The following is a 21525-nucleotide window of genomic DNA, read 5'->3' on the forward strand; positions in this document are numbered from 1 at the left end:
CCCTGACCGCCTTATCCAATATTGACCGCCTCTGTTCTTCTCGGGAATGGATGCTGTTTGGATTCTTTATTGCACTTAAAAAAAAAATTCATCGTGATTTTAAGTTTGTTTATCTTTCTTCTTACTGTCTCCATCCCTACATACCATAGGCCATTAGACTATGAATTCCACAAGGGTAGGATCTGTGTGTGACTTCTTCATCTGTGTATCTTCAGCACTTAGCAGGATGCCTGCCACAAAAAAAAGGCTCTCAGTCTGTGTTATGAATGAATGGTTGAACGAATGAATACTGTATTACTCTGTCTTTAAACAGCTTATGTCAAAGTTCTCTTGCAGGCCAATAGTGATAATTTAGGGTATTCTACCCCTACTCCTTACCCTGTTGCTTGTGTTGTGTGGAAGCCAAGCAGAGGTCCTGGGTTGGCTCAGGCTGGTCCCCTGCCCCATTGCACCTTGCCTGGGCTCTGCGTGGTACTCAAAGTTCCATTCCCTTCGTGACATACTCAGCCACTGGGACCTTCGCTGAGGTTTCTAAGGTGCTACACTCTCATTCTTCACAGTCCCCCCATCTTCACCCTTTTTTGAAGCCCTGCCACCTCCAAGCCTCTGCATCTGAAGGATCTCAGAGCTGAGCCACCATCAGACCCCTGAGTCCTGTCCCTTCTCAATGCCTGAGCCATCCTGGCCTCCACTCTTTTCTTGGACATTCTCTCCTCCCACAAGCCAGCTTCAGTACCTGAGAAAATAAAGGCCCATTTAGAATTTGTCTTCTTGGATACCAACCCCCCGAGCAGCTTCTCGTTTTTTTGCTTTTGATCACAAAAAGGCAGTTAATTGCAATTACTTAGCCTCCTTCCAGGGCTTAGGAAAGCTCAGGATTTAAACCACAGAGACTGGCTATGCTCCTGGGAGAAGGGAAAATACCTTTCATTCCTTAAAAATGAGCAAACAGTAGTTACAAATTAAGAGACATCCAAGCTAATTTCTTAGCTACTCTGCTGTGCTAGTTATCCCACGCAGGGCCCCCGTTTCCCTCTAGAATTGGTGCCCTGCCCAGTGGCACAGCTAGTGGCTGGAGGCATGGAATACTACCTAGTTCCCACCGTGCTTTCTTCCTGGGGAGCTGAACCTTGTCATGTACCCTATCTGATGGGACATGACCAGAGAGATCTCCCAGAAGCCTGGCTGCTTACCGCCTGGCTCCAGTGTATTTGACGACCACCTTGAGAGACTGCTGCTCTAACCTGCCTCGTCACAAAGACCCTTTCCATTCTAGGATGTCTGAGTTGGACCTGGGCTTGGTGCATTCTTTGAACACTATGTCTTGTTATAACTAACTTCAACGTCCAGGAAAATGTGCTTGTTTTCCCTTCTGTTTGGCTCTGCCCTCCTCACTCTCCCTCCTAGAAAGAGGTCCCAGGATACCTTATGCTTGAGCCCAGGAAGTTTACATTATTATAAGCCATGATGTTTGACCACAGTTCAGTCTTCTTTAAGACTTGGAAGCAAGTGTATATGTAAGAAGAAATATCACAAATATTTTAGCTTGGGAGCAATCGTTTGGGACTAAGGAAATAGTTGTCTGTGTCTGTAGTGTGGGCCCACTTTTCTTGGTGAAGCATTTTGGAAGATTCTGCTTTCTCTAAAAGAAGGAAGAATATTCATTATTTGCTTCTCTGAATTATTCAGTTCTGAATTATGATTTCATAAACCAATATATATGTGATGGGTAACGCAATTAGCAGTCCAAGTGTGTGGTACTGTTACAGACATTTCCAGCCAGCACCATGCTATTCCAGTCATCCTTTAACGTCTCTTATTTGAAGCTTAGTCTATTGATTGGTTTCCTGATGAGGCAGGTTTTAGTCAAAATGAAGTCCTTCTTATGCCATAAATGTGGTAAAAGTAAGTCAGAGGGGTTTCCTTTTCTTCTGGCCTAAGACCCTTTCTTTTTCTTTTTCTTTTTTTTTTTTTTTTGATATGGAGTCTCACTGTTGCCCAGGCTAGAGTTCAGTGGCACGATCTTGGCTCACTGCCACCTCTGGCTCCTGGGTTCAAGTGATTCTCTTGCCTCAGCCTCCTGAGTCGCTGGGATTACAGACACGTGCCACCACGCCCAGCTAATTTTTTGTATTTTTAGTAGAGAGGGGGTTTCACCATGTTGACTGGGATGGTCTCGATCTCTAGACCTTGTGAAAGACTTAAAGGCAGAATCTAAGGTCATCTTCACTGCCACCCCTCAGCATGTGATACACTGGTAGGGACTATTTCTAGACATTCTCTCTTTTATTATTTTTAAAGAATGTTTGAGTCATTCTAGCAATAAGATCCAGGCTCAAATATGATAGGAAATGCATGTATTTATTTGCAGCTATTTAATTGTGCATATTTTATTTTATCCAATGAGATCTTGAATTTCTAAAAACAGGGACTAGAGTGTATCCTCCTCACAGAGTATGGGTAGGCAGTAAAAAAGGTTTTGATTAATTGTTTAAATAAACTGGGCTTGGGATGTGTTACAATAGGGATCTAAGCTGCCCATTTCATTAAAATGAACATGCGTGGTGACAATCAGGAATGTATTTACCCAAGAGTAACGAAAGACAACATTGTAATGGCTTACACAGGTAGAGATTTGGCAAAATCCAGAGGTGTGTGTCTTGGGTTTGGACATTGAATTATGTAGCAAATGGGAGAAAATCGAAAAAGGAAGTAGTGCCAGCTGTGTCCTCTTTTACTAGGAAATAAAAACTTCTTCAGGAATCCTCAGTTTGCCTTGCTGTCAGTTCACATTGCCCAGAACTGGGTCATGTGACCATCTTGGCTAGAAGGATAGTTGCAGTATTAGGGAACAAGATTATCATAATTGGCTTAGATACCTTGATTCATTCTTTTTTCAGAGCTAGACAAGAGATCACCCTGAATATAATCAGAGGGTGGAAATATGTCTTGAACAGGTAGGTCTCAGTGACTGCCCCAAATCAGCTGGAACTAGGGAAGTGAATTCTGGAAGCCACAAGTCAATGAACTTGATGCTGATTTTTGAAACTTTTTGAAATAATGATTAAACAGGAGTAGTGTAAATATTCTAGACTATAAGCTTGAAGGGAGGAGGTATGGTGCTGTCTTGTTCAATGCTGTATCTACAATAGCGTGGGTGGCATGAAGTAGATGTTCTATAAATACATACTGAATAAATAAATAAACAAAAGCAGCCCAAAGAAAAGTAGGCCATAATGAGAAGAGCATGGATCCAGTAGGAATAATTCATGCCAAGCTACTTCCTTTAAAAATTCTTGATAGAACAATCATTATATTTTATATAAGGGAATTTAATAGATACTTTATCATTGGATTCTGGCAAGTCAGTTGACAATGTCCTTACAATATTCTTGTAGAGCAATGCTATTATACATAGGTAGACCTGCAGATACTTGAACAAATGCACCCAGGGAAGTTTGGTCAATGAATCTGGATCAGTCTGACGGGGAACCTCTGAACAGGGACTATTAGGAAGGCAGCATGAATTATCGTCAAGAATATGAGGTTTAGTATGAGAAAGGCCTCGGTTCAAATCCCTTCTGTGCTGCTTTCTGTCTGGTTGATTTGGGCAATTTATTTAATTACTCTGAGCCCGTTTTTCTTATCTGTAAATTAAGGATCATAATATCTCGCAGCTTCATCATGAGAATGAGCCATGTCAAAATGTAGCAGGTATACTGGTCAATATGTAGGATGGCAGAACAAAGATTTTAAAATACCTTGAAAATCTGGAAAATGCCAAAACAAAACAAAATGCAGTGTACACAGAGGTACACGTGCATTACTATCACAAATGCAGGGTGTGCCCCATTTTCATAATGGGCTTAAGTATTATGATTCATTATTTTTTCAGAGTTGGCTAGGAGATTGTCCTGAACAAAATCATAGAGAGGGAAACAGAGAGCGAATAGCTTCTCTGTTGGTACAATGGGTGGGACCAGATTTTTATAGGATCTAATCAGACTCTCCTTATGAAGACAGGAAATCTAACATCTGGTAACACCACCCTGAAAATAAAAGGCAACCAGCTTGGGTAATGAAAGACTGTATTACTGTGTATATAGAATTTGTAGTGCTGTCACTCTTCTTGTTCCTATTATCAATAAGTGTGTCCTCCTCTTTTTTCCTTATGAATCTGGCTAGAGGTTCATTAACTCTACTGATTTTCTCAAAGAATTAGCTTTCAGTTTCAATTGCTTTTTATTTTCCTACTTAAAAATTTTTCTGTTTTCATTGATATCTGCCCTTTATTATTTTCCGTTTTTGTTTTGCTTACTTTGGGTTTAATTTACACTTTTTTCTTAAGGCTGAATCTGAGATCAATAATTTGAGATCTTTCTTTTTTTCTAGTATAGGTGCTTTAGTACCATACATTTCTGAGTACTGTTTTAGCAACATGATATATTGTGTTTTCATTATCATTTGGTTCAAGGTACTTACTAATTTTCATTTTTATTTCTTTTTTACATCATGATTTTTTAAAAGTATGTGAGTTTCCAAATAGTTAAGGATTTTCCAAATACCTTTAAGTTAGTGGTTTCTAATTTCTACTGTGCTCAGAGTATATGTTTTACATGATTTGGATCCTTATATGTGCATTGAGACTTGTTTTATGGCCCAGAATGTGATCTATCTTGGTGGATGTTCTGTGCACACTTGAATGTTTATTCTCCTGTTATTGGGTGGAGTGTTCTATAAATGTCAATTAGACTAAGTTGGGTTTATAGTATTGCATAAGTGTTTTACATCTTTATTAATTTTTTACCCACAGTTCTATTAGTTATTGGGGGAGGGATATTGAAATGGCTGACTACAATTATAGATTTTTAAAATTTTTTCTTGCAATTCGATTAGTTTTTGATTTATGTGTTTTGAAGTGCTGTATCAGAGGAATAAATATGTAGAATCGGTTTGTCCTCATTATGAATTGACCCTTTTATCATTATAAAATGATCCTCTATATTTCTCATAATATTCTTTGTATTGAAATTATATGTTATTAATATAACCACCTATATTTCTTTTGATTAGCATTAGTATAGCATACTGTTTTCTAACCTTTTACTTTTATTTGTCTTAATATTTAAAGTAAGTTTTTAAATAGGTAGCATATCACTGGATCTTCATTTTCTTTCCAATCTGACAATATCTGCCTTTTCATTAGGGTGAATACTTATATGAGCTTAAATCTATCATCTTACCATGTATTTTCTCTTTATTCTATATATTCTTTCTTTTCTCCCCCATCATTTACTGCCTTCTTTTGAATTCATTAAACATTTCAAAAATTCAACTTAAGCTTCTTTGTTGGTGTGTTAACAATAACTTTTAGTTTTGCTTTCATAGTAGTTGCTTTAGGAGTTAAAGTATACATCTTTAACTTATTACAGTTTGCCTTCAAGTATATTATACCACTTAGTGCATAAGATAAGAATCTTATAACAGAATACTTCTCCCTTCCTGGACTTTGTGCTGTTGTCATCATACATTTTATTTCTACATATGTTATAAGCCCCACAAAATATTGTTTTTGTTTGTGCATTAAGCAATTTTCTTTTAAATGAGTTTTAATGACTGACATGGTGGCTCACTCTTATAATCCCAGCACTTTGGGAGGTCGAGGCAGGCGGATCACTTGAGGTCAGGAGATCGAGACCGGCCTGGGCAATATTGTGAAACCCCAACTCTACTAAACATACAGAAAAAAATTAGCCGTGCATTGTGGCGGGTGCCTGTAATCCCAGCTACTCAGGAGGCTAAGGTATGAGAATTGCTTGAACCTGTGAGGAGGTTTCAGTGAGCCGAGATCACGCCACTGTATCACTGCACTCCAGCCTGGGTGACAGAGTGAGATTCCATCTCAAAAATAAAATAAAATAAATTAAAATAAAAGGGTTTTAAAAATAAGAAAAATCATTTACCTACATATTTATGGTTTCTTAAGCTCTTAATTCCTTTGCATAGATTCAGAATTCCATCTGATAGCATTTTTTTTTTTTTTTTTTTGCCTGAAAGACTTTCTTTAACATTGCTTATAGAACTAGCCTGCTGGTGATGAATTCTTTTGGCAATTTGATGTCAAAATATGTTTTTATTTTGTTTTATTTTGATATATATATATATAAAGCATATAAAATGTACATATTATATATTAATATAGAAGAACTCCTGATTGATAGGTTCTTCATTCAGTACTTCAGATGCTGCTCCACCACCTTCTGGTTTGCATTTTTCTGATGTGAAATCTGTTGTCATTCTTATCTTTGTTCCTCTGTACGGTAATGTCTATTTTTTTTTTTTAAATCTCTGATAGCTTTTAAGATTTTCTCTTTATCAGTGGTCACAGGCATTTTGATCGTGATGTTTCTTGGTATGGTTTTATTCATGTTTCTACTGAGTTTGTTGAGCTTTTTGGGTTTATGAGTTTATAGTTTTGGTCAAATTTGGAAAGTTTTCATCGATTATTCCTTCAAATACTTTTTTCTGTCCTCCCTAATCTATTCTTACGTCATAATTCTCATTTTCTTCAGGGACTACAATTGCATGTATACTAGGCTCACTGATACTCTGTTACTTTCAGTATTTTTCTTCCTTCAGTGTTTCATTTTGGATAGTTTCTATCACAATGCTTTCAAGTTTGTTTGTTTATTTATTTATTTATTTTGAGACTGTGTTTCGCTCTGTCACCCAGGCTGGAGTGCAGTGGCAGGATCTCGGCTCACAGCAAGCTCCACCTCCCGGGTTCACGCCATTCTCCTGCCTTATCCTCCCGTCAAGTTTTTTACTGTTTCTTTTTTAGTAATGTCTAACCTATTAATCCCGTGTGTGTGTGTGTGTGTGTGTGTATGTGTGTGTTAGCATGTTAAAAATCTCAGATAGTGGTTTTATTATCTCCTAGATGTTTGTCCTTTTTTTTTTTTTTTTTTTTAAGATTTTTCACATCTCTACTTCCCATGCTCAGTTTATTTTTTCTACTTGTTGAACACATTGAGTACAGTCATAATTACTTTCTTAATGTCCTTGTTCTCTTATTTTATCTGTCATTTCTGGGATGCTTTCAATTCATTGATTTTTTTTTCTTATGACTTTCCTGCTTCTTTTTGCATGCCTGATAATTCTGATTGGATTCCAGATGTTGCAAATTTTACCTTGTTAGGTGTTGGTTATTTTTAATTTACTGTAAATATTCTTGTGCTTTGCTCTCGGACACTTTGTTCTTAAAAACAGCTTAATCCTTTGGTGGCTGGCTTTTAAGATTTCTTAGATAGAATCAGAGTAGCTTTTACATTAGGGCTACTTTTGCCCCACTACTGAAGCAAAACCATTTGAATTGTGAGTTATGAGGTTTTCCAGTGTGGGTGCCAGGATCAGGCACTATTTCTGATCCTGTAGGTTCAGCTGGGTACCTTTCTACTCTGCCTTGTGGGAGCAGAATTAATTTCCTACCCTATGCAAGCTTTAGTACTTGCTCTCTCTTTTGTTCATACATGATTATTTCCTGCCCTTAGGTAGCTTCCTCACACACATGCTCTAATAAGCAGAAGACTGGAGTGAGATCTGTTGTAGATCTCCACAGCTCCTTCTTTCCCTGTGTAGCTTTCTCCTTGCTGATATACAACTCCCAGTTCCAGCTGCTTTGGCCTCCCTGCTCTCCCAGTTCCATCTCCTCAACTCAGGGAGTCTGCCTACCTCTTTTGTGCTGCTCCCTCTAGTTAGTAAATCAAGGCAATCATAGGGCCACCTCATTTGTTTTCCCTCCTCAAGGACCACTGTCCAGCACAATGTTTAAAGTCAGTCATTGTCTTATAAACGCCTGCTTGTTTTTGTTTTTAGTTGTTTTAGGCAGGAGAGTAAATTCAGTCCTGTTGCTCCATCTTAGCTGGCTAGACTGGATTGCTATAAATTACTGTGGCTCTCTTCATAAAACAGATTGCCAAGGGTGTCACCTGTTTCCAAAACAATTGTTAAGTAACATGAAACACCTGACATTGCAATGTACATCAGCTTCTCAGTAATGACTGTGCAACAAACAGGCATTACCGAAGAGTTGCCTATAAATGAATTTTATGTAAGATGATCCATTTTTCCCTTTGGCTTACATTTTAAAACTCCTGTGGTATTCTCTCTAGTGAATTTGTTGTTACTTTCTCTTTAGTAGTTACTTCAAACCCTAATACTTTCCCCTATTTTCTCCCTTCTTTCTTTTTTTCCTTGTCATGGGCCAATAACCTGTATACAAAATTTCATAATGTTTGGGGATTAAAATTCATCTTTCTCTAGTTAGCATAAAGTGCTTGAGTATTTAAGTGTGTGCTTATTGCTAAGATTATGTGTGTGGGTTGAATAAAGACAGGGTCTTTGACCTCAAGAAGCTCAAAATCTTTTAAAAAATATGAATATAAACTCCCATTGTTTTTGATTGTTGCAAAAGAGGAGAACATTTGCATTTTGGGGTGGATTTATACACAGAGGCATAAGAAAGTTCAAGATTTATACACAGAGGCATGAAAAATTCAAGAGAAGGATTTTTTTTTATTGTTCCTTAGCCCCAATAAGTACTGAGTGCTTACTATACAACAAGAGACTTTGGTGTTAACTAAGAGACTGAGGCAAGTCACTGACATAATGTGTTTGTAATCTTCTAGAAGAGTTGACAGAAATTGAGAAAGATCCAGGGTGTGGTATTGTAGTACATATTTGAGATGTCACAGGAGAGTGTGGTTACTGAGGGCTGGAGAGATTAGGGAAGGCTTGAAGAACTAGTTCAGGAAGGAACTGTGGAGTTTCAGGGAGAACTGTATAAGCAGAATTAAGAGGATGAGTGCCCATGGCTTGTCTAAGAACAACCAGAGAGGAAGTAAAAGGCTTCTGCTGGAGAAGAGGGAATAGCAGAGGCCTCTCTGTGGAGGCCTTATTGTGTTCCAGGCTCAGGCATTTGTCCTATGAGGGGCTGTAGATGATTTTTTTCCAGGTGGATATGCACGAAGATTTGTATTGAATAGGGGATTAGGATTAGTGAGTATACGAGGGACAAGGACTGGCAGCAGAGGCTTGAGGGAAGGGCATATGCCTTAATCATCTTTGTATTCCCAGATCCTAGTTCATACTTAATGTTTGTTGCTTGAGTGCATGTAAAAGTTTATTTATTATAATTATATTTCGAGACAGGGTCTCGTTGCCCACGCTGGAGTGCAGTGGTGTAATTTTGGCTCACTGCAACCCCTTGCCTACCAGACTCCAGCAATCCTCCCACCTCAGCCTCCTGAGTAGCTGGGACTATAGATGTGTGCCACCACCCCCCGGATAAAAAAGGTTATTTTTCCTTCTAAATTGTTAATGCTCTTGATAATCATTGGCCTTGCCAATGGCATGACAAGTATTGTGAAAGAACTTCATGGTCAGTGTTATTTTGTTCCAAGGGCTAAAGGTAGGCCAACTTCAACTCAGACTCTTTCAAGTCATTTTTTTAAAATTATATTTTAAATTAACTAAATAGTTGCATATATTTAGGGGGTACAAATCAATGTTATGACTTAATACAATGTGGAATAACTGAATCAAGCTAATTGACATATCCACCTCAAATACTTCTGTTTTTGTGGTGAGAACTTTTGAAAAGTACTCTTAGCGATTTTGAATTGTATAATACATTATTTACTATATTCACTATGGTGTGCAACATATAGTCCAAAGGGGGAAAAAAGTCCTTATTTCTCCTAACTCAGGCTTTTTATCCTACAAACCTTATTTGCTTCTTTACATATCTCATTCTCCTCCTTAAAGGAAAAGGCACTCAGCCACTTTTGTAGAAATTACACAGCATGGCCATTTGCAATCCCTGCCTCTCCCATTCGTAATAAATCCTACATAGTCTTACAGATCTCATAAAAATTCAGACCACACACATAACCTGATAGCCCACGCGCACATTCCCAACAAAGCCTGGAAGAGGGACAAGCTCCCAGATAAGCTGAATTCACACAAAGCAGAATGAGGTACCCACACACACTCACACACGCATGGCCTAGGCAGTGTAACCATCTGTCCGGGCGCTCACACACTATCTTTAGCCACACACAGGCACGCACAGCCGAGTACACACATTTCACCCTCGGATCCACGCACGCTCCCCGAGACCCGCAGGCCGGGCCCCGCCCCCGGCGCTGGCTCGCCGGTGGCCTGCGTCAATTCCACGCGCCGGTTGCGTCATCATGGTGCGCCATTGCAGCAGGCATTGGCCGGGACTTGAAGTGCGGGCTGCTGCAGCAGCCGAAGCCGGAGCTGCTAGGGTGCGAACTGCGAGAGCAGTTGTGGGCTGCGAGAGGCTGCTCTGGCCGGGAGTGCGTGGAGCTGGTGCGGGACCTGCAAGTTGCTGGGGCAGTCGTGTCCCCTTTTCCCCGACCCCGAGCTCAGGGCTTCTCCCTGAGAAATGGGTCGGGCTCGTGCAGGGGTGGGGGCAGGATTCATCTCTCCTAGGGGGACCAGACTGGGGCATGGGTTCCCCTGGGTTGGAAGGAGTCCTTATGGACTCAGTCCCCTAAGCATCTGCACGCGCGGAGGCGCCGCCAGCCAGCCTGCTTGGGTCCCTGGGGGACACTGAGGCAGCAAGGGGTGCTCTGAAAGCAGCCGGTATGCTGGAGATAATGACAGCGTCACCATTGATTGGACTGAGCGCTCACTGTGTGTTACACACTGTTTTAGACCCTTTGTTTATGTTATTCAGTCCTCTCAGCAACCCAGGAGGTAAGAGCTATCATTCTGCCCATTTTCCAGATGGGGAAACCAAGGCATAGAAGTTAACCAGCTTATGGTAATAAAACAATCACACAGATGGTAAGCAGTGGAAGATTTAAACCTCAGAGCTGGTCTTCCAGCCTCTGTCCTTTTCAGATCCTCCAGTCAGCTTCCCTCAGCGCATGCTGGCTGGTGCCTCTGGGGTATTGCTTCTTTATTACTCCTTGACCTTGAGCGAACTGTGGGGAGGGAGGAAGTGCAAAACGTGGACCTCCTATTGACACAAGCGAGCCTCTTTGTCCTCTCCTCATCCCTTCTTCACTTCGTTTTCTCAGGCAGCAGCGGCTCCCCTGTTGTATGGACATTCTGCACCCGAAACTGATAGCTGAGTCCTGAAGTTTTATGTTATGAAACAGAAGAACTTTCATCCCAGGTGCATTGGTTTATTCTCTCCCCTAGCCTGTTATGTTAGATTGTACTTATGTTAAATTGTTAAGGACATAGGTGGTTATGCCGAGAATAGCAGTGACTGGAGCAAACCCATGTGGGGATTGTGAAGAGATTGGAATATGCCTTCCAAAGGAACACTATTAATCTAGACATGACCTTTCAGGATGTTAAAGGAATAATTTTAGGCCAGGTGAGAAACAGGCAAAATCAAAAATAATTTAAGGCTAGAGACTATGTTTGAAAGTTTTTCTATTTGGGGTTAATATCTATTTTAGGAGTTTACTCTTAGTGAACCTTTTTCCTTAGGGTGGAAAAAAGCTTATCGAAAAGGATGAAAACTTATACATCAGATATTTCAAAATAGTGTGCTTTTCTTTCAGAGCTTTGTAGCTTTGTATTACCTTTGTATTAAAAGTGAAAATGTTTCTTTTAGGACATCACAAGAAAATTAAAATCTTAATTCAATTTAAGTAGGGGAACTTAAGGGGTGCCCTAATTGCCTTAATTAAATAAACATGCCTTCATTCTGCCAGGAACTATTCAATTATTAACAAAAACGAAATAAAAATAAGCTCTTATTTTCACTTGCAAATGACTGTTCATAGCTATTTTGTTTGGATACAATTCATAGCTATTTTGTTTGGAAACCATTTTGTTTGGATACTATATTTTGTTTGGATACTATTCGTAGCTGTTTTGTGTGTATACAAAGGATACAATGTTGTATCCTTATATATTCAGGAAGTCTTAGAATGCAAATGCTGATTTTTTTTTTTTTTTTCTAGTCAGGGCCGCCTAACTGTGTTCATATAAACACATCAAAGTCAGTTTTTACCTTGTGACTCAACATGGTAGAAGTCTATCAGTTCATTTGCTATCCCATTATGGAGCAAAGTAATGTAGAAATCAGAATTTTGAGTTCTGGTATTTACTCTTTTGATTCCTTGTTAATTTAAGTGGTACTTATTTTTTATAGCACATGATTTGGGAATTACACTTTGTGACATGGATGAATCTGCACTGACCCTTGGTACAATAGATGTTTCTTATCTGCCGAATTCATCAGAATACAGTGTTGGTCGATGTAAGCACACAAGTGAGGAATGGGTAAGTTTAGGATAGCGTTAAAAGCATTCAGGCTAAAAATGTTCACTTCAGTGGTGTTTGTGAAGGTGCACATACTGGCAGCAACATAGTATCACGTCGAGATTAATAGCTACAGAAACTGGTAAGTTTATGAAGCCTAATAAAAATTTTTATGGCATTATATTGGGAAGAAAAAATGGTTAGGAAATTAATGTACACTGATGATGTTAGAAAATGAAACAATCATTTTGCATAGGAAAAAAACATAGTAGTTTTGGGTTGGGTAAGAAATTTTTTTTTTTTTTCTTTCTCTTGGTATGTACTTTCCATGAGTTATACTTAAAAAGCATGAATTTTATAATAGAAATAAACTTTAAAAAATTAAAAATAGGAATGTATAGTATGAATTCAACCCAAAAGGCATACATTTTCTTGGATTGTTTTTCTTATTTCAGTATAACATGATGTATTTTAAATATTATCTCAATTGTCTTTATATAAAAAATAGTGGGTTTTTTTTTTCTTGCTTAATTTTGAGAATGTTATATCTGTATAACAGAGATTTGAGCAACTGAGCTCAAAGTTAAGCATTTTTAGAATAGAAGAGCAAGGTTTGACACTAATTGAACAGCATAGCTATAATTTAAATTCTAGTCTTTAAGTTCCCTTAATAAGATAAAGGAATGTTATATAAGTTTACCTTTTTTTTAAATTTAAAGTAAAATTATAAAAACTTGCTCACTATGTAAGGCCTTCATGTTCTGTAGTGGGACTGTGTGATTTAAAAGGGGGTAAGGTTAATTGTTAGACTAGAGATCCCGGAGTCTGAATTTATTTATCTTGCTATCAGAAGTCTGTTTGACCTTCTACAATTTAGTTTTTAAATTTTTGAATACTGCTTTTAGTGTGTAGCTGTTACTATGCTTGGGTGCTCAACGTTTGCTTATGTGGTAAGCTTTTATCCAAGTGTTGATCATGGAGGGAGTACTTAAATGAAAATCACTCCGAATATGCCAGAAGTTTTTCTTCTGTCCAAAGTAGTTTTTGAGATCAAGTAGACAAGTATTCTCTTGCCATTTATAAACTATTTTTTTTCCTTAATATTTATCAGGGTGAGTGTGGTTTTAGACCTACTGTCTTCAGATCTGCAACTTTAAAATGGAAAGAAAGCCTAATGAGTCGGAAAAGGCCATTTGTTGGAAGATGTTGTTACTCCTGCACTCCCCAGAGCTGGGTAAGAACCTTACTGCTTATGGACCTTAATACTCAGCATAAAATAAGATTTCCAACTTTGTAGTAGGCGGTCTTATTGGACTAAATTCACTTTCAGAACAGAGACCCATGTTTATGAACTAAATATTTCAAGTAAAGATGTTGACACACTTTTTGTTTCCATTCATTTATTCAGTAAATATTGGTCCCATAATTGATACCGGGTAACATTCTAGTTCTTTTGAGGTTTTAGTAGGATTTTAAGCGGAAGAGTAGATCTTACTTTCAGTTAAGTCTTCAAAGGAGTTAGTGGGAACCTTCATGAAGTTTTAGTTGTTGAACTTTAGCACTTAACATTAAAATCCTAGCAAGATAAGAAAGAGATAATGGGACAGAGTAAGAAGTTAAAGCTGTGACTTTGCTCTGAGCCTTTGCTAATGGAAGGTGTCTGTTGACTTTGTGATGGTGAAGGATTGTCACTAAAATGTTAGAATGAAGATTTAAGAGAGTGTATATGGGTTTGTTGATTGTATTTTGGTGAAAAAACACAAGCCATGCAATATCTTTTGCATTACAGTGTAGTCTTTGAGAAGAGTTGAGTGGGTGAGAGGTATGTTTTCGGTGGTGGTTGAAGAGAAGGACAAGTTAGCACAGGAACATAGAATTTCATGTGGTTGTGTTCGAAGGCAGTAGAATTGCCTTTTAAAAGTCATTTCTTGATGTTAAGCTTTCTCTGGGATCCAGTTACCAGGATGTAGAAATTCTGCCGTTTAAGTGCCTGCCGTTTATAGAGGTTGCACTTGTGTGGCTAGGTAATTGTGCTGTGTGAATTTTCTGCTCAAGGTTGGCTTGGCAGAAAGTAGAATTCTGAGTCTGATCTAAAGGGATTTACTAACATGGGAGAGATTTGTGTGGAACCCAAGCAGTTTATGTTAAATGTTCAGGTCTGCTGAAGAACGTCTTGTTATAAATATTGCTTCTTTTAAACCACAAGTACTTTGTTGCAAGAATTTGGTAGAATTCAAGGATCACAGAAATTTCTGGCCTAGGAGTAAGGCTAGTTCAGATTAATAGGCCACTTGAAATCAAGATTTAAACAGAATGTCATTTTCTTTTTAAATCTGATATCTAGTCTGATTCTAATTTTGAATGCTTAAAACAATAACTGCAAAGTGTTCTTAAGTCAGAGACTATATTTGGTGGTGGTGATGGTTTGGAGTAAGGGTAGATGGTACAACAGACAAGTGATTTTTGCCCTACTAGAGTACCTGATGGAGTTGAACTTGATCTTGAATTACTTCCATGACAGGATCATTTAAAATAATTTGCTTAAAAATGTTTTTTTGGTAACTTTATGATATTTGCTATCTTTTCTCTGGAATCCTATTTTCCTTTCCTTTAAAGAGATTACACTTAAGTGTTTTTATATTTTTTGTTGAGGGAACACTGTGCTTTTTCAGCATTTTAGTGTGGAACAGTTACCTTTTTGCCCATATTGATAAAACTATAGACTGTCTTTTCAGCAAAGCTATCTCTGGATTATCTTTTAAGATCACATGTAAAGATGGTGACCAGTAGACATGCGATTTCTCATTAAGTGGACAGTTATTTGGGTGTAATAGAAAGACCATACTCTTTAAATCAAGACATAAGATTGAATCCTAAACCTCTGCCAGCCTTAGTTTCTCACCTAGAAAATGGTGATAACTCTTATGTGTCAGGATTTTTGGGAGATTTAGTAAGCAACAATAACTGCATGGTCCTTAGCATGGTCTTTGTATTTTGGGAAACCTGAAATCTCTGACATTCTTGTAGCTTCACTTCTTTCAGGGTGGAGATGAGGAGTCAAGCAGGAAGGGGTACTATTTCCTTTGGTTTTAAGGTGTTTTTTTTTTTGTTTGTCGGTTTTTTGTTTGTTTGTTTTGAGACGGAGTCTTGCTTTGTCACCCAGGCTGGAGTACAATGGCATTGTGTTGGCTCACTGCAACCTCCGTCTCCTAGGTTCAAGCAATTATCCTGCCTTAGCCTCCCAAGTAGCTGGGATTACAGATGCCCACCACCACGCCCAGCTAATTTTTATATTTTTAGTAGAGTTGAAATTTCACCATGTTGGCCAGGTTGATCTCAAACTGCTGACCTTAGGTGATCTGCCTGTCTCAGCCTCCCAAAGTGCTGGGATTACAGGTGTGAGCCACTGCACTGGGCTGGTTTTAAGATTTTAAAGATTAATTTTGAGTTTATGACTTCCTTTGAAGGCTAAAAAGTACTTTTCAATAAAACTTTTTTCTTCACTTAGATTTTTGAGGCAATGTCTGTTTTTATGCTTGATATTAAAGTCATCAAGAACTTGTAATGAGAGCTCTTCATCAATCTAGTTGTTTATTTATGTCTACATTTACTTTGTTTCATATAGGACAGATTTTTCAACCCCAGTATCCCGTCTTTGGGTTTGCGGAATGTTATTTATATCAATGAAACTCACACAAGGTAAAAATAAATTTCTTGGTTTAATACATCTGCAAAGAAAAACTTAATAATAATCAGTTAATACACTTTAAGCTGAGTTGCTTTGCGTTATTGAGAGTTAATAGAATATGAGTTTCTAACACAAGAGACAGACATTATCTGAAAATTGGAAGCAGTATAGCCACAGAGAGAACTATTACTGTTACCACTTGTGTACTTACAAATATTTTCAGGGGAGTGTAGATGTCACTTTTTTGACTTATATTGATTTTGCATATGAAGTATGCCAAAATGTGGGAAACATTTGTCTGAGGAGACTGGTAGGTTTGAATCTCTTATGATTTATTATGACTATTTAATACTTTAAAAAAAGTATAAATTACTGAAATCTGCCCAATCTGTAGGGTGTTAGAAGACATTTTCTGTATTGAGCAAATGTTGTTTGAGTTATTGTTTACCCAAGACTTGACTTAGGATTCTTAAAATCTCTAGGCATATGGGGATAGGCTTGTAAGCACCAGGGTGAGAGAAAAGGGTCTTTGTTTTATCTGACTCTAGGCCAGGGGACAAGGAAGGAGGGTCGAAAGGTTGTGTGAGTGTCTGTGAGGCAAGAGAATCAGTAGCCAAATGCTAGCAGTCCTTGTAATTCTAAAAATAGATACCTGGAGTAGGCAGGCAGATAGGCTCAGATGATGAGAAATACTTGAAATTCTATGAAAATTAGTGCAAGAAATCAACTACTTGAAGCCCTTATATTACTTCTCATAATTTGATGATTAGATCAAATATGAGAATGATAATACTTGCATATATAGTAAACTTTAAAAAATAGAACTGAAGTCTAAGACGAGCAGATCATTCCCAGGCTGCTGGTCTCTCTCCCTTTTTTAAATGTACATTTAAATTTAAATTTAAAAAAGAGGGGAGAGACTTTGGTCCATTGAATTTTTTTTGATAAGATGATAAGATCCTAAGAAAAGGGATCTCATAGAGTCTTCCTTATCTAAGTAGATATTTTATATAGAAAGCCAAGAGGTTTGTTTCTTGCCCTCAATTAGAGACAGTTAAGGAAAATTGCGTTTGCCGTGATGACTAAGCAGTATGAAACTATTCAGCGAAATAAGCTGCATGTTCAGCTATTTAGTTCTTCTGTGTATTAAATGAAGCAAAGCCTAAAACATTTTTACACATTCACGTACAGAGTCACACACTCGGTCACTGTCACACTCATGCACATGTGCATACACACACACAATTCTTTCAGTCAGTTGCAAAGGGATTACATAGAGAGCTTGGACTTTGTACATTCCAATAATATTTCTGAAAATATTGGCTGAAGGAAGAGTTTAGGATTAATGTTTAATATATTGGGCCAAATTTTTGGAAGATTTAGACAAAGGAGGAAGAAAAAGAGAATGGCAGTAAGGAGAGGTGAAGAAATAAGTGATTCATAAACAGTTCTCTCTCAAGTTACTTTTTCTTTGCCCAGAATTGAGGGCATTCTGGGTCTTTTCAGAGTTAATGAATTGATAATGCGATATCATGTAATCATTACAAATGGTTTCAAATTATTACATAATGAAAGCTTGTAGCATTCTTATTCTGAAACTTGTCTCTCCATCCTCCCATCTAAATACCTCATAGTAATTTGTAACTGACAGGAATATATTCTATCCCTCAGGTATATTTAAAATGTGAAGGGGAAAAAAAGTGAAAAATTCTGCCTTTGTTAGCCCAGAGTACAGATATTTAGATCATGCTTGACTTCTTTCAACTGATCAGCCTTGTCAATTCAATTAGTCAGTAATTATCTTAGGAAAAAACAAAAACTATAACAGTAACAAAAAGTTAGCCTTTAATCGTAGGAAAAGACTTCTAAATTTATCTATAATTATAAACTGTATGGTTTATTAGAATAGATATAGCTTATATATAGCATTAAACATTTTTGCCTTTTTAATGGTATTAATAAAACCAGATGTTCTTATTTCTTTTGTTTTCATATTAGGGTTATTCAGTACAGTAACACTATTCAAACGTTAATACACAAATTCCAAGTTTCAATTTTAGCTGAGAGTACGTGAATAAAATTGGCTGCACAGCATTCTGAACTACTAAGGAGAATTTGCTGTAGGAGAACCCTAAATCTCAGAAATGGATGACATTAGGCTTTGTTTTTATGGGTGGAAAATTAGTTTATGATTTAAGCAACTTGTTTTAGATTTACCTCTAATACTTCTCTGCTAAATCATTTTCACAGACACCGGGGATGGCTTGCAAGACGCCTTTCTTATGTTCTTTTTATTCAAGAGCGAGATGTGCATAAGGGCATGTTTGCCACCAATGTGACTGAAAATGTGCTGAACAGCAGTAGGTAAGGGCAGGACACAGGTGTAAAGGTGGGAAATGGCAGGGATGGGCGGTAGGAGTGGGAGGGGGAAGTAATTCTCCTTAGTAACCTTTAGTTTCTCTGAGACTGTGTCTCAAGAAGTGTTCACATTTCCAAACATTAAATGTTAAGCTCCAAAGGAAACTAAAGAAAGGCAGGCAATAGATGCTTTGGTGACAGTGCCATGTGGGAATAGTAGTCTTGTGTTACGGATTAATAATCAAATGGGTTTCTAAAACATGAAAGGCAAATAGAAGTTCAGAGATGCACATATTTCCAGAATTCTCTGTTTTCTGTAATATAAATGTTGGAGACATTGAATTTCCTATTTTATAGCCAAAAGAGAAGTGAATTTGATATTTTTGCCAGTTCCTGAGTACCTAGGTACACTTTCTTATACTAGAAAGTCATTGCTAGAAATCTTAACAGAATGAGATACTGCCTTTGCTCTCACAGGAGCTTGCTTACAATAGGAAAGACTGATTGGAACTCAGGTGGAATGGGGAAATAAATATTCTAGAGTATGGGAGTTAGGGTGAAGGTATTCCAAACTTCCATACTCTAGCGTATTGATTCTAGAGTACTGGTCTCATTGGTGTGGCCAGTTTTAGAGATCTACCTGGATTTGGGGAGCAGGAGATCAGGGTGAATTAAAAGGCTGCTTTGAATTCACAAGTGTCATTTGTAGACTCTTCGTTACGTTTGTTAAGGCCTGAACAATGCTGGCACATAGTATGTACTCAAGAGATACTTTTCGAATGGATGAGTGAGTAGTTGATAATGGAGGTGCATCTGTCATGGTAATGACTTGTAGAAACATTCCTGGCCAGAATGCAATGAATGCTTTTTGGGGAATAGACTTGGAGGGCATCAGTGTCCTGTGGTATTGGTCTTTTTGTATTAGTGAATTATGGGGCTGTGTGGAATTTTGCTGTACTTCACTAGTCTAAAATCAACACCAGTGGGATAAAACACAATTATTTGAAACTCTTAGGTTATTATATATTCTGTTTTCTTGTTAAAACCTTTAAGTATATTTGTTTCATACAGATGTTTTGACTAGTAACTGGGATGTTAGAAGTGGTTTAAGGAGGTTGAACCTCATACTTTCTCCCTTAAGTCAGCTGGAAGATTTATAAAACTGGATTAAATGTTTCCTTTTATCTCACTGCTTATGATTCCGTGCTGTGCTCTTTTGATCTTGAGCTGTGCCTTTTAAAAACTACTGGTTTGAGTTGAAAAATTTTGTAAATATTTGTGTCCCTTTTTGGTCCCTCCCAGAGTTTTACATATATTTTTACTAATGGAGTCAGAATACAAATTAAAAGTAAATTAAGTCTTCAAAAGAAAAATCACACATTAATTTGGTTGTAGACTTTTGGGTTCCTCTGAATTATATGCCTAAAGGGATAACCTTTCTTTTTCTCTCTTCTGCTAGAGTACAATTTCGTGTCCCTCACACTTCAGTGGGAACATTCAAATGCACATAGTTGTCACCCAGTAAATTTGAATTAAATTCTTAAGTCCACTTTCCAGATTCCTCAGAGATTCTTTGATTTAGGAATATAATACTCTTAATATTTAGTAGACAGCCAGAAAGAGCACTTCTAGCTTGAGCTTATTCTTTCATGTTGCCACATTTTAAAGAGAACATATATTTTGTTTTGTGATTTACAGCTGCAGTTTAGAAAATACTGAATACAGAATGTAGTATAGAACCAGTTACATTGTCTCTTTTTCCATTTTCATACCAGAGTACAAGAGGCAATTGCAGAAGTGGCTGCTGAATTAAACCCTGACGGTTCTGCCCAGCAGCAATCAAAAGCCGTTAACAAAATGAAAAAGAAAGCTAAAAGGATTCTTCAAGAAATGGTTGCCACTGTCTCACCGGCAATGATCAGGTATTAAAAGGCCAGACAAAAAGCTTTCAATCACACCCATGCTGATTTGAGCAAATAAGACTGAATTATTAAACTTTCCTAGCACAGTTCTCTTTGTCCAAAAGATGTTTCAATGAATCCTGATATTAAATTAAACTCTTCCTAAATTCTTCTTCAGCTTTCATGCAAAGTAGCACTGTGGTAGGCTTGAAGGTGCCTTCATCTCTGTTAATTGATAGCAGCCAATGTATTACTACTAACATCTGCTCATCTAGACTAGTTGTGAATCAACTTTCACATATCCGAGTCATAAAAGCAGTGGTTTGTGTGCATCAGAGGGATCATTCTGCTCACTAAATATTCATTCACCTTGATCATTTGCTTCTGCAGTATAAAATATTTTTAGAGTGAAATATGATTGTAGTCTATAATAAATGGATACTTTTGTAATAGTATATATATATAAAGTTAGCTCTAGTTCAGCAATTCAGATATACATGCATGCGTGTGCGCACACACACACAAAGTCATTTACAAGAAATTTTAGGTTGTAGGTCCATAAATTTAGACAGAAATCAACTGTGTATGCTTGTATGTAAAAATATATGTGTGTTCATTTATGTTGTTTTTTTGTTTGTACTTTGTTTCAGACTGACTGGGTGGGTGCTGCTAAAACTGTTCAACAGCTTCTTTTGGAACATTCAAATTCACAAAGGTCAACTTGAGATGGTTAAAGCTGCAACTGAGGCAAGGATTTCTGTGAATCTATTACCCCATTTTCCCCTCATTTCTAGAGTGATTTTAGAGTTCTTGTGGAAATATTCTCTTGTGTACTGTTACGTATTTCAACCCATTTGGAAGATTCCCCTCTTTTGTGATAACTTCAGCAGCTGTGTATTTGGGGAGGAGAAATGGGATACAGGAGTACTTATCAGCAATATGCAGGATTCCTTTTGTAAGTTACCTTGCAACAACCCTGAAAATCTGGTAGAACAATCCCTATTTTGTAGATGAAGCAATAGAGACACAGATAGATAAATAGGTTGTCTCAAGTGGCAGATAATAAGTGACTTGTCCTGGATTTCAAACAGACCAAGTCTGACTCCAAAACCTGTGCTCTTTTTATATCAGTAGAGCTGCTTCTTAGAAAGGGTATAAGTCAACTGGAACTCTTGATTGCTCTTCTTCCCCCAACTTATTTCTGTTGTTATAGTTGCTTTTATTTTTAGCTCAAAAAGTATTACATTGAAGGAAGTTCCTATTATT

General features: G+C 37.6%; 1 protein-coding gene across 3 annotated transcripts in view; it reads left to right on the top strand.

Moving 5' to 3' along the window:
• The window catches only part of GPAM (glycerol-3-phosphate acyltransferase, mitochondrial), a 63129-nt gene that overhangs the window by 19128 nt on the left and 22476 nt on the right, over window positions 1–21525 (top strand). The window contains exons 1-8 of one of the 3 annotated variants that reach the window (XM_011967531.1): window positions 10245–10331; window positions 11112–11209; window positions 12203–12333; window positions 13424–13546; window positions 15938–16011; window positions 18251–18364; window positions 20134–20280; window positions 20910–21006. In XM_011967531.1, the coding sequence (XP_011822921.1) occupies window positions 12232–12333; window positions 13424–13546; window positions 15938–16011; window positions 18251–18364; window positions 20134–20280; window positions 20910–21006 (657 nt within the window). In that variant the 5' untranslated portion in view covers window positions 10245–10331; window positions 11112–11209; window positions 12203–12231. Of the gene's footprint in view, window positions 1–10244; window positions 10332–11111; window positions 11210–12202; window positions 12334–13423; window positions 13547–15937; window positions 16012–18250; window positions 18365–20133; window positions 20281–20909; window positions 21007–21525 lie in introns of those variants that run through there. The other 2 variants (XM_011967534.1, XM_011967533.1) reach the window with 2 other exon arrangements.

The sequence above is a fragment of the Mandrillus leucophaeus genome, unplaced genomic scaffold (assembly GCF_000951045.1).
Source record: "Mandrillus leucophaeus isolate KB7577 unplaced genomic scaffold, Mleu.le_1.0 Scaffold80, whole genome shotgun sequence".
Lineage (NCBI taxonomy): Eukaryota > Metazoa > Chordata > Mammalia > Primates > Cercopithecidae > Mandrillus > Mandrillus leucophaeus.